Here is a 13,154-nt window from a genome sequence, read left to right as displayed (position 1 = left end):
CTATCAAAAACATACTCAGATCCCCTAATGAACAGCTGTCAATCAATTCCTAGTCTAAAATATTTACTTAATTTCTGATGTAATATTTGGACTGTATGCCAGAGGAGAATTGGCCCCTGGTGTTGCTAAATGGAGTTTTTCGTTCCTGCGCACATTTGCCTTTGGTTTGTACATTAGGGGACTAAAGATATTATGTACAATGTGCTGTGTACCAGTACTACTCTGTTAACTCCTCAGTTAAACTCTTTAGAGGTGTACAATATGACCATGCAGTCCAATAGTCAATGCAGAATCACTAGCTGCCATTCTTAAAAGTAAGTAATTCTCGTAATTCTTAAAGGGGTGGATGCAATCTAAAAGTTGTAACTTCTCCCTGAGTCTCTCCATCAGTGTCGACTCCGGTTTGAACAATGTAAGGCTGAACACCGTTACTGACAATCCTCATTTTGGCTGCGTGAGATTCTCCAGCTTTGTTGTTGAGCTGTTAAAGCTCCGCCCTCTTCTGGGAAGGGGGGCGGGAGCAGCAGCTCATTTGCATTTAAAGGGACACACAAAAATGGCGTGTTTTTGCTCACACCCAAATAGGGGCAAATTTGACAAGCTATAATAAATGATCTGTGGGGGATTTTGAGTTGAAACTTCACAGACACATTCTGGAGACACCAGAGACTTATTATTATTACATCTTGTGAAAGGAGCATTATAGGCCCACTTTAAAAAGAACAACTGGAGATGACCACGATCTACTACGGTCCTCAATTATTCCATCTTTCAGTAGATTAGCAACCTGTCTATGGATTTCAGAGCATTAGTCAGGAGACCAGCAGTAGGCACACTCCTTGACTGGTGCTTGATTACTTGTACATATATGGTGTTTAATCAAACAAATTTTAATTAAACCACCCCTTCCAGGCCTAAAAAGCCCTGATGGGAGAAAGAGCGGCAGTGAGGGTAGACTGTGTGACGAGTGCGGCTGTATCAGTCACATCCTAATCATCATTGTGATGAAACACACTGAGGTGTGAACCCTGTGGCAATTTCAATTTCAAAATCTGTTGGATTGAGCGTAGGAGTGACCGTTCATCCATTTTTCACTGGAGCAACCAACCATGCAACTACAAGCTCAAACAAGAGTGCTGTCACTTGTATCTGGCTCCAGGTAACGAGCTAAGAAAGTGTCTGGGTCTGGTCCAGAGAACACAAACCCATTTGTTTTCAGAAGGGGGATACTAATACCTCTTACATACTCCAGCTACCTCTGTCCTGTATCGACCTGGAAGGCCATTTGTTAAACCCCTGCTTGCACTGCCCAGTCTGTCAGCCCTATGTCTCCTCCTACGTTACCTGCTCAGTGCTTTGTGAATCCATCTCGGGCTGATTGTTCTCCAGCTCAGCCCTGGACTGCAGACCGGTCCGCTCCACCGTGACTTGCAGAAGCACAAACATATCTGTCCACTGACTGTCCCCATACAACAGAGCTGGAGAGGATCTGCAGAGATGAATGACAGAAAATCCACAAATCCAGGTGTGCAAAGTGTCATGTCCAACAAGACTTGAGATCTTGAGTAGTCACCATGAAATAAAAGCTGGCAATTCTTGTTTCTTTATGGAATATTGCAGTGTTTATTATAATCGATTTCTTCATGCACATCATTACTGTTTCTAATTAATTTTAACTTCAATACTGTTTTTCATTACTGTGTTTACTGTTTTTAAATTCATGTTCCATGTATTCTTGAATCAGAATATCTTCTCCCTCTTGCAGCATCTCATCTCTTTTCTGATGATGAGGGTGGGGCAACCTGTCACTCACATGAGATGCACCAATAGCAAACCACAACCATCCAATCAATTCCACACAGACAAAATCAAGCTCCGCCCTACATTTGTTATTGTTTGAGAAGTGTTTCACTTGGATATACACTATATTGCCAAAAATATTGGGAAACCCTTCCAAATCAGTTCAGGTGTTCAATCACTTCCACAGCCACAGGTGTATAAATCAAGCACTAGGCATGCAGACTGCTTCTGCACACATTTGTGAAAGAATGGGTCGCTCTCAGGAGCTCAGTGAACTCAAGCGTGGTACTGTGATAGGTTGCCACCTGTGCAGTAAGTGCATTTGTGAAATTTCCTCACTACTAAATATTCTACGGTCAACTGTTAGTGGCATCATAACAAAGTGGAAGCAATTGGGAACAACAGCAACTCAGCCACACAGAGCGGGGTCAGCGCATGCTGAGGCTCACAGTGCGCAGAAGTCGCCAGAGTCAATAGCTACAGACCTCCAAACTTTGTGTGGACTTCAGATTAGCTCAAGAACAGTGCGTAGAGAGCTTCATGGAATGGATTTCCATGGCCGAGCAGCTGATCCAAGCCTCATATCACCAAGTGCAATGCAAAGCGTGGGATGCAGTGGTGTAAAGCAGCCGTCACTGGACTCTAGAGCAGTGGAGATGTGTTCTCTGGAGTGACCAATCATGCTTTGTCTGGCAATCCGATGGACGAGTCTGTGTTTGGAGGTTCCAGAAGAACGGTACTTGCCTGACTGCATTGTGCCAAGTGTAAAGTTTGGTGGAGGGGGATTATGGTGTGGGGTTGTTTTTCAGGGGTTGGGCTTGAACCCTTAGTTCCAGTGAAAGGAACTCTTAATGCTTCAGCATACCAAGACATTTTGGACAATTTCATGCTCCAAACTTTGTGGGATCAGTTTGGGGATGATCCCTTCCTGCTCCAACATGACTGTGCTCCAGTGCACAAAGCAAGGTCCATAAAGACATGGATAAGCGAGTTTGGTGTGGAGGAACTTGACTGGCCTGCACAGAGTCCTGACCTCAACACCTTTGGGATGAATTAGAGCGGAGACTGTGAGCCAGGCCTTCTCACCAACATCACTGCCTGACCTCATAAATGAGCTTCTAGAAGAATGGTCAAAAATTCCCATAAACACACTCCTAAACCTTGTGGAAAGCCTTCCCAAAAGAGTTGAAGCTGTTATAGCTGCAAAGGGTGGGCCAACACCATATTAAACCCTACGGATTAGGAGTGGGATGTCATTAAAGTTCATGTGCACGTAAGGCAGGCGTCCCAAAACTTTTGGCAATATAGTGTATGTCATAATAGAGAAGAAAAGACAAGCACAGCTTCCCTTTTATGACGACTTAAAAAAAACAAATGAGTTACAGATGTATATGTTTATTACTTTACTCATGTCTGAAGAGGTTGATATTGTCAGGCTAATTTGTAAGTTAAAAATTCATTTTTATAAAGGTGTTGCATTTTAGCATATACCCAAATACGCCTCACTACAATTTCTGATTCAAAATATACTTTACAAGAATAAAACAAACAATCATATGGCTGTGAATTATTATGATAGCTGATCGTTATAGAATAAATTCGTCCAAAGAGGTGGAGCCTATCTCGAAACATACTGTAGTGTCATTGTGCTGCTACAGTGGAGAAGATCAGCAAGCCTCTAAAAATGTCTTTTAATATATTATAAATGATCTTGTAGCCAAATATTAATGGTGCATATGTGCATGCAGCATGATTGTGTGTGAAGAGGGGTGATTCCGATATGGGATGTTCTCATAACGCGCATCAGCACGAGCTTCATCACAGAGGGCAACGCGGTCACGTGATCACGAGGAGTCCCGGCCGGACAGGAGAAATGTCCGTTCATCTGCTCATCGGCGATTCAGCTCTAACTCTTCAAACATTCACCCGATCACAGTACAGATGCTATTTAGTCAGATATAAATGTGACACAGTGGGCTGCAGCGAGCAGCGTCGGTGAAAGCGGCTGCGTCAGCAGAGAACACACGCGTCGCGTCGCGTCTTGCCGCAGGTAGGCTGCTGTATGACCCGCTGCGGTGTTTCGCTGTATTATGCTTCACACGTCAGTCCAGTTATGAACTTTCAGCACAGTTACTGACTGATGTAGAGTTGTGTTGAATGCGGTGTCTAACTCGGCTAACGCGTTCAGATGCGGGATTACGCGCTTGTAACGCGTGCGGCGCGTCATGCACTGTTTGGCATTCAGTGATTTCAGCAGATGGAATGACGCATGGGTTTTAGGACGGGACAAGATGTCATCGCATATACAGTTGCTTTAAGAACACAAGTCCTTAAATCGTGCATTTAAAGGGGTAGTTCACCCAAAACCCTTTGACTTCTTTCTTAAATGGAGCACAATATGAGAAATCCTGAAGAATGTTCACACTGCTCTGTTACATACACATCATTATCACAGCCTTGACTGCAGTCATTAGCCTACTACATGAAATGAACTGCCAATGATCAGATTTTTCTTAACATAACTACTACATGGATCGATTCATTAAAAACTTCACACAGCCTGATTATAATACGTCTCATTAAGTGTTGAGAGTGAAATAACTTCTGTCAGCTGCTTCTTGTCTCCATCTGGCACACTTTGCTCTCTCTGTTTGAATGAGTTTTGAGCAAGTCCCTCTCAAAGAAAGTCTGTTCACTCGTCAGCCATATTTGCAACACCTCCGGGCAGCTGTTTTGGCATTCAAGACCCAAGTCCTGTCTAATTTAATGGGGTATCCTGAAATCTGGCCGTCAAACTCACATTTAAATAACACATGTCAAATCAGCAACATAAATCAAATCATAAATCAACTGTCCCATAAATGCTGTTTCTTGTGCTCAAACAGCATTAAAAAATGCTTATTTTTCAGGCTGGACCAGCCTATGCACATGTTTTATAATGAGGAAAGATCTACTGATCAAGTCTTCATCTTCCCCTATAGAGGTGGAGTTATGACGTCACTTTGTAGGTCAACCGGCAGCTAGCATCACACTGGTTCCCTTGACAAAATCCCAGTAGGATTTTTCCATAGGCTTTAGGATTATTGCAAAAAAGTTCATGATACTTACACGTTTTGTCCATCAAGATAATTTTCACAGATGAACACAACTTTTTATAAATTTTTATAAATTTTACTAGTGCAAACCCTCTTTTGCCGTTAAAAAAACTACTGTTGAGATATTAGCGCTGAAAAGGCGCGGACTGAGTTATTTTTGCTGCTGAACTTATTGCATATGCATTTGTAGGAGTTTCCCTTTCAGACGCAAAATTTATGTGAGGAGAGTATTTAAATGAATCACATAACGTGATTTACTAATATTTGTGCTAGTCAATTTACTGCTGTTTGCACCATTATTTAAAGGGATAGTTCACCCAAAAATGAAAATGTGATGTTTATCTGCTTACTCCCAGAGCATCCAAGATGTAGGTGACTTTGTTTCTTCAGTAGAACACAAATGATAATTTTTAACTCCAACCGTTGCGGTCTGTCAGTCGTATAATGCATGGCAATGGGAACTTCATCTATAAGAGTCAAAAAAACATGCACAGACAAATCCAAATTAAACCCTGCGGCTCGTGACGACACATTGATGTCCTAAGACACGAAACGAAACGAAGCCGCAGGGTTTAATTTGGATTTGTCTGTGCATGTTTTTTGACTCATAGATTGTTACCATTGACACGCATTATTTGACTGACAGACGGCCACGGTTGCAGTTAAAAATCATAATTTGTGTTCAACTGAAGAAACAAAGTCACCTACATCTTGGATGCCCTGGGGTAAGCAGATAAACATCAAATTTTCATTTTTGGGTGAACTAACCCTTTAACACCCCCAAAAAGCCCGTCTTAAACCAGATGCTAACCAGCAGATTGTGTGGGTCATTATGGAAATGATCCAGCTGCATCTGTGATCTTTAATTGGCGTGTTGTTGTCATTAGATCACGCTCAGAACTTTCCACTCCCATCAGCGTTTTTTGGCATTGCACTCTTATGCTAATTTGCCCCGTTTAGTAAATCTGGCCCTTAATCTTCCCGACTGCCTCTGTGGTCCCATTTAGGCACTTGTTAGCAACCGCCTTTTTCAAGACACGTAACAGCTTTAAAAAATCATGAGAGGGGTAATACTGATGTGTTTTAAACGTGAAAGTGTGTTGAGCTTGTGTTCATACAGACCTTATTTCAGCCATTTAACCAAAATCCCATTCAAAAAAAACATTGACTTCGGTACAATGGAAGCGGAAGTGCTAAAATGCTAAATCACTTCCGGGTTTTGGCCTGAAGTTCTGTCATACCTGCACCACTCTATGAGCAGTGGCTCAGTGGGCGGCACTGTCGCCTCCAGCAAGAAGGTGTTTGTTCAAGTCTCTTCCGAGTCAGGAGGTTTCGTGTGGAGTTTGCATGTTCTCCCGTGTCTGCATGGGTTTCGTCTGGTTTTCCAATCCAAATACAAGCAGCATGGGTAAACTGGAGATGTTAAATTGTCTGTAGTTGTCAGTGCAAATATGTCAGTGCAAATATGTCAGTGCAAATTAATGTCTATTAATCACTGTATGAAACAGAACAACATGAACATTCGGCAGGGGTTGGGATGAGATCGGCAATGACCTCGGTCTGATTCATGGATGAACTATTCCTTTAATATTGAAATACTACTGCTGCTTTACTGAATATGACTTCTGTTCTCATAATATGACTGTGATTAAATGGCACTTCAATGGTTATATGGGAATTTAATTAACATCATCCTTAGTGCTTGTTAAATGGTGACATTTCAATCACCTTTTTGGCATTTCCATGAGAAAACTTTACTCAGTTCCCTGAAAAATGTTACTGTTTAATTCTATATGCAGTAGGAAAGTAAGTCTTTGGCTGACATTTTCTTTCTGGTTTTTGCCTTCTTACTGCATCTTGTTGGCATTTGGCTGAACTCTTTACTTCTGGCTCTCCATTCAGAACTAAGGTCACACATTCATGGCCATAAGCACTTCTGTTTGCCCAAAGCTCGGCACTCTCTTATCATTAAAACCACTGACTGAAAATCTTCCACCACAACAGATTTGAACATCACAGATTCTGTTCAACACATACATTTATTCCTGTATATTATGACATTTGTTATGACTTTTGTTGAAAAGTATTTCATTTCATAATTATAGTGCCTGGGAAAGGACAGCTTCGGTTCACTTAATCTTAAACTTAAACTTTTAATCTAATTAATTACATGATGTGGCAATTAATTAATTTAATCAATCGCAAAAATTATTGTACATCAAATTTGGTTGAGAAATTATCCCCAACAGATCATTTGAAGTCATTATTGTGTAAAGCATCAAATAGACATTACAAAAAGTAGATTCGGAAAGAAACACTTTATTTGATTCAAAATAGAATTTATTATGCAAACTTTTGGACCATGAGGTTGAGGAAATGATGACTGAATTTTAATTTTTGGGTGAACTATATCTTGATTTTTTTTTTTTTTTTTTTAATCAATATGGAAATAAGACATTTAAAGTGAACATATGGTCAACTGATGTTTTATGAATCGTTTTCTTAGAGAAGTTAATTTACTGAAGGCTACCAAGAAAGCTAGGTTACTAAGTTTATTAAATTAATTCACAATATGTGCACATTTATTATTAATGTGGGGGTGACACTTTTATTTAATTTTTCCTTTTTTATTAAAAATATGCACAATCTTGTTATCTATAGTCTATCATGAACTATAGGCTAGAACCCACAGAAACACAAGATATTCTCCATTCATTTCAACCAATAAAAAACGACTGCAGCTTTCAGACACAATGTTCTTTTCATTTTTCTAGTCCACTTGAGGCATTTACTATGGCATTTTTTAACGACGCATGTCGAGTGCTCTACTCTGGCTCAGATATTGTGTGTGCACACTCGGTTATGGACAGAAACATAAATCGGCGCATATTGTGAAATATTTGATTGTGATTTGTCGTTTAAATCATGATGGGTGCTGCCACCACAGTCCAGGGATTCGGATCCGTTAGATTTGAACATGTTTGAATTTAGCAGTGAACGTTCTGATCTTACCAGTGTTGTACGCTTCAAAGGGTTCAAATCTTTCATATCTTGAATCTTGTGGACATTCTGACTGCATTCTATAGGCTATATCACACAGTGAGCTGTTGTCCTGCACCTGATCTTGAGGCGACTTCACGTTGACATAATGATGGCGTTTCCTTGACAAAATGATCTTGTGGCCTCAAGATTCTCATATTCCCAAAACAATATGTGAACCGAACCTGTTCCTTGCCGCTACAGCTCTGTTTGAGCGATGAAACTGAGCATATAACTTTAAGTCATCTACTTTTTCTTGAAGAGCACGCTCAAATTCAGATTTATGGGGCCTTGTTGAATGTGCATATGTGACCTGAACCCACAGCATCCTTGAGGTCGCGGACAGAGCCGAGTTTTGATGGACCGCATGAAGATCATTAAAAAGCGCCTGTCCATGAGCCTGCAAAGCGTACGGCGTTTGGACGAGAGTCTGTCTGAGCTTCCTGAAGATACGGGACTGGATGAGCCTCCCTTGTCACGAGACATTGGTGAGAACAAGCTTTTACTGAAACTCTGCATACAGACACACACTCACACACACACACTCATTTAAAGCACTGATCATTGTTCACACAGATGCAGGAAGAAAGGATGTTAAAAATGACACAAACTGTTGAATTCTTACTCAGAAGTAGTAGAATATAACAATAAAAATTAGAAGTAAAAAAGGAAATGTCCGACATAGGACAAAACTATTCTTTTTCCAGTTTCATGTACATTGGCAGATAACCTCACCTCCTCCATGATTTCACTTATTTCAGAACATGTATCTTGGAAAAGTGATCGAACAAATGTGACCTTACAGAAACCAACAATGTTTCTGTCCACTTTTGGGAATAAATTCACAAGTTCTCCAGAGATTGGTTCTGACAACCCCAGAATGCTCCTGTTCTGGATGTGTGTCACATTAGCTCAAACCCTGATCAAACTCACCTACCTGTAATGTAGTTTGATTGGGGTCGGATCTAAACTCCATGGGACAGATTTGAGGAACCCTGGTATATTATGGAAAAACAAACTTGTGAGGTGTATTATTTGTGTTAACACCCATTTTATCTGATGGGCATCCATCTGCTGGATCTGAAACTTCTGCTGTAGATAGTTAAGGTATGTTTGAAATCTTTCACACTGAATTTCCTGGGCCTCCAAAGGCCTAAAGTGATGCACATGGGACAAAAAAAATATTTATTAGTCAGCATACAGTTTTTGACTCTCAAAGCCTAAAAGCAATGCACACAATAATTGATATTTTAAAGGGGACCTATAATGCCCTTTTCACAAGATGTAATATCAGTCTCTGTTGTATCCAGAATGTGTGTGTGAAGTTTCAGCTCAAAATCCCCCACAGATCATTTATTATAGCTTGTCAAATTTGCCCCTATTTGGGTGTAAGCAAAAACAAGCCACTTTTGTGTGTGTCCCTTTAAATGCAAATGAGCTGCTGCTCCCCGCCCCCTTTCCAGAAGAGGGCGGAGCTTTAACAGCTCAACAACAACAAAGCTGGAGAATCTCACGCAGCCAAAATGAGGAAAGTGTTCAGCCTTACATTGTTCAAACCGGAGTCGACACTGATGGAGAGACTCAGGAAGAAGTTACATGATCATCAGTGATGCACAGCTGTTTTAAATGTCAGAGGATGAGCACTTCAGGGCATTTGTAAAAAAGCTTGACCCAGTAAATGTGTGTCCTACAAAGCATGAAGGACATGGTAGCTGCAAGGCACAAGACAACAGAAGAGGAAGTGGTGGCTGGCCTATGGCCAAATGATTCTCTTTTGCATTAATGCAGTATACTGGAGCCAATCCTGATTAGGGAGTCCAGAAGATTCCACAGTCACGTCATTTATAGGCAATCCTATGCAAAGCATGCTGGGAACTAGAAATCCTCTGCTATCAAGACAATTTCATTAAGTTACTACAACCTAATACGCAGACATTTGAGTTTAAATTTTCAGACGATATTAAGTTGATGTAATGATCAACATTATTATGTCAACAGAACTCTACAAAATAATCTTGAATTAAAACAATAAATTAGGATTTTTAACTTGCAACCATGCATTAATTTAAGTTGTGGTGACTGGTCCCCTGAATTACTTTTTAGAGTGCAGGTGAAATGTCATGGTCATCTCAAATCTGGGTTTTTATTCTTTTCACATGTATGTTGTGCAATGTAATAAAGTACAAGACCTAAGGGGATATAAAGTGTGTGTGTGTGTGTGTGTGTTTCCAGGTGTAGTCCATGGGAAGATGTGGTCAGATGGAGAAAGTGATCAAGCTTCAGGAACCTCCTCTGATGAAGTTCAGAGTCCTGTAAGAGTGCGTATGCGTAACCTTCAGCAGCGCATCTCTAATGAGGTAATGCGTGTACAATCTGTCAGAATGCAGATCAGCCTCCCGATACACTACACCACTCTGACATGAAACCAACTACCATAGGAAAACATTCAGCTGTCTTCCTGATAAGCAGATCATTTGACAACAGTCATAGATAAATTATTACACTAACATTATTGGGGATACCTTATTGTTTGTCATTGTTATTTTTTTTCATTTCTTTTAGTGAGCGAAATGCCAAAACAAATCAAAGAAAAGGGATCAGGTGCAGGCTGTGACTTTAGGATTGTCCCCTACATTTAATATTCAGGAGCCCACCTGAACATGAGTGTGGTTCAGAAAATGCAGTGTTATTGGTTATGTCACTCTCTCAGGACTGAGGTTTGATTTCTCTCTTTCTGCTCTAGCCTTTGATTGTATTTTCATCTGATTCACGTGGTAGCTGTTCTCAGCTGATCGCATTTTTCAGTCAGCATGCCCACTCATTATTTAATTCTGGACAGGGTATTAATTCTGTGGCCACTGGTAATGATATACTAGACGTAGTAATGTGATTATGAGCGCAGTAACAGGCTCATTCTGTAACTGTACATGTCTAGTATTATTCGGTTTGCTTGAAGTCACCATGGTGATTAGTGTTCCCTTGGCCCTTGACATTTGTTAAATGGGTCATGAATTGCATTTTTAAAATGTTATATATTTTTCAGAGGTGCACTTATAATGTTAGTAGGATTTTGACATTTTCAACTCTGATTTTAGCTCTCAGATTTAAAGATCCCATTTAAAAGAGCAACGTCTCCTTTAAGACATCAACCACTGCTGTGATTAAGTATCATCTTCGCATATGAAATAAGTAATACATGTAAAACTCTTTTAGATCTACGCCTGTTGCATAAAAGGTAGCCAATGTCCGTTGAACACACGGATGCCGTGATCTCACCTCTGCAGCTTGATTTCTCCACTGGCCTTGATTCCCACGCGGTGTTCAACAGGCATGTCCACCGGCTGACTACATCCAGGGCCTTCAGTATCTCAGGGAGAACCTCATCCACCCTTAGAGCCTTTTGCATCAGCCAAGGAAATTTTACATCACAACCCTGCCTCTTCTTATGTGGCCATGTCCTCAAGGTTCAGAAGATCCTCGAAGTGTTCCTTACACCTCTTTGATGCCAACCAGAAGTTCTTCTCTGGTGTTTTCTCTGAGCTCCTCTCATACCTGAGTTTTTGCTTCAACAACCACTATGGCTGCAGTCCCTCTATCCTGTCAATACTTGGAGACCCACAGGCTAACCAATACCAAAGGGTTTCCTTGTTCCTGCTAATGGCCTCTCTCACCGTTGGTGTCCACTAATGTTATTTTGGGTTACCGCCATTGCAGGCACCAACAACCTTCAGCCACTGCTCAAAGCAGCTGTTTCCACAAGAGAGGCTTAACAGGACTGACAAGACTCCATGTCTCCCGCTTGGATTGGGATAAAGGAATAGCTCCTCTGGAGGTGGGAGTTAAAGCTCTTCTAAATGTTCCCAGTTCACCCGCAAAATTTGCTTGGGTTTCCTGTTTTTCCTCTCTTTACCTGCCCTGCTGAAACATCCAGCATAAACCAGCATGAATTCCATGTTGGTCCAGGCTGGATTCATTTATGTAGAGCTTTTTTAGCGCTGGTCAAGCTGGTGGATCATATCAAAACTGAGCTGGTTTGCTGGTCCACCAGCTCCTGGATTTTTTAGGAGGCTGAGTGTCCAATACATACAGCCACTGGTCCAACTCTAAGAAATCAAATATGGTCATCTGCCTCTAGCCTAAGGTGGTCTGAGACCAGGCACACTTTATGAACCAGGTACACCTAATGTTTGAACATGGTGTTTGTTATGGCCAATCCACGCCAAGAACAGAAGTCCAATAATACCACTTGGGTTTTGATCAGGCAAGCCATCCTTCCCGGTCACTCTCCTCCAGATCTCTCTGTCGTCCCAAACATGGCCATTAAAGGTGCCCTAGATTCAAAATTTGAATTTACCTCGGCATAGTTGAATAACAAGAGTTCAGTACATAGAAAATACATACATTGAGTTTCAAACTCCATTGCTTTCTCTTTCTTATGTAAATCTCGTTTGTTTAAAAGACTTCCGTAAAACACGCGGATCTCAACATAACACAGACTGTTACGTAACAGTCAGGGTGTACGCCCCCAATATTTGCATATGCCAGCCCATGTTCCCAACATTATGAAAGGCATTAGACAAGGGCAGCCAGTAACGTCTGGATCTGCACAGCTGACTCAACAGACTAGGTAAACAAGCAAGAACAACAGCGAAAATGGCAGATGGAGCAATAATAACTGACATGATCCATGATATCATGATATTTTTAGTGATATTTGTAAATTGTCTGTCTAAATGTTTCGTTAGCATGTTGCTAATGTACTGTTAAATGTGGTTAAAGTTACCATCGTTTCTTACTGTATTAACGGAGACAAGAGCTGTCGCTATTTTCATTATTAAACACTTGCAGTCTGTATAATTCATAAACACAACTTCATTCTTTATAAATCTCTCCAACAGTGTAGCATTAGCTGTTAGCCACAGAGCACAGCCTCAAACTCATAGAGAATCAAACATAAACATCAAAATAAATACTTTACTCACATAATTCGAAGCATGCATACAGCATGCATGACGAACACCTTGTAAAGATCCATTTGAGGGTTATGTTAGCTGTGTGAACTTTGTAAATGCGCTGTAATATAATCGAGAGCTCATGTAGTAGGGAGCACGTGAATTAAAGGGGCGGCGCGCTGAAAAAATCAGTGCATAGTTAATGATGCCCCAAAATAGGCAGTTAAAAAAATTAATTTAAAAAAATCTATGGGATATTTTGAGCTGA

The 13,154-nt window shown here is 40.8% G+C and overlaps 1 protein-coding gene across 2 annotated transcripts in view; it reads left to right on the top strand.

Annotated features, from left to right (window-relative positions):
* Positions 1 to 3,649: 3,649 nt before the first annotated feature.
* The window catches only part of LOC137036519 (cyclin-dependent kinase 16), a 28,527-nt gene continuing 19,022 nt past the window's right edge, over positions 3,650 to 13,154 (top strand). Inside the window, exons 1-3 of one of the 2 annotated variants that reach the window (XM_067410746.1) lie at positions 3,650 to 3,850; positions 8,260 to 8,422; positions 10,167 to 10,291. In XM_067410746.1, coding sequence (XP_067266847.1) covers positions 8,293 to 8,422; positions 10,167 to 10,291 — 255 coding nt within the window. In that variant the 5' untranslated portion in view covers positions 3,650 to 3,850; positions 8,260 to 8,292. Of the gene's footprint in view, positions 3,851 to 8,259; positions 8,423 to 10,166; positions 10,292 to 10,532; positions 10,652 to 13,154 lie in introns of those variants that run through there. The other variant, XM_067410747.1, reaches the window with a different exon arrangement.

The sequence above is a fragment of the Chanodichthys erythropterus genome, chromosome 14, assembly GCF_024489055.1.
Source record: "Chanodichthys erythropterus isolate Z2021 chromosome 14, ASM2448905v1, whole genome shotgun sequence".
NCBI classification, from domain to species: Eukaryota; Metazoa; Chordata; class Actinopteri; order Cypriniformes; family Xenocyprididae; genus Chanodichthys; species Chanodichthys erythropterus.
The sequence above is the reverse complement of the archived record's forward strand: the minus strand, read 5'-3'. Positions and strand labels throughout refer to the sequence as shown.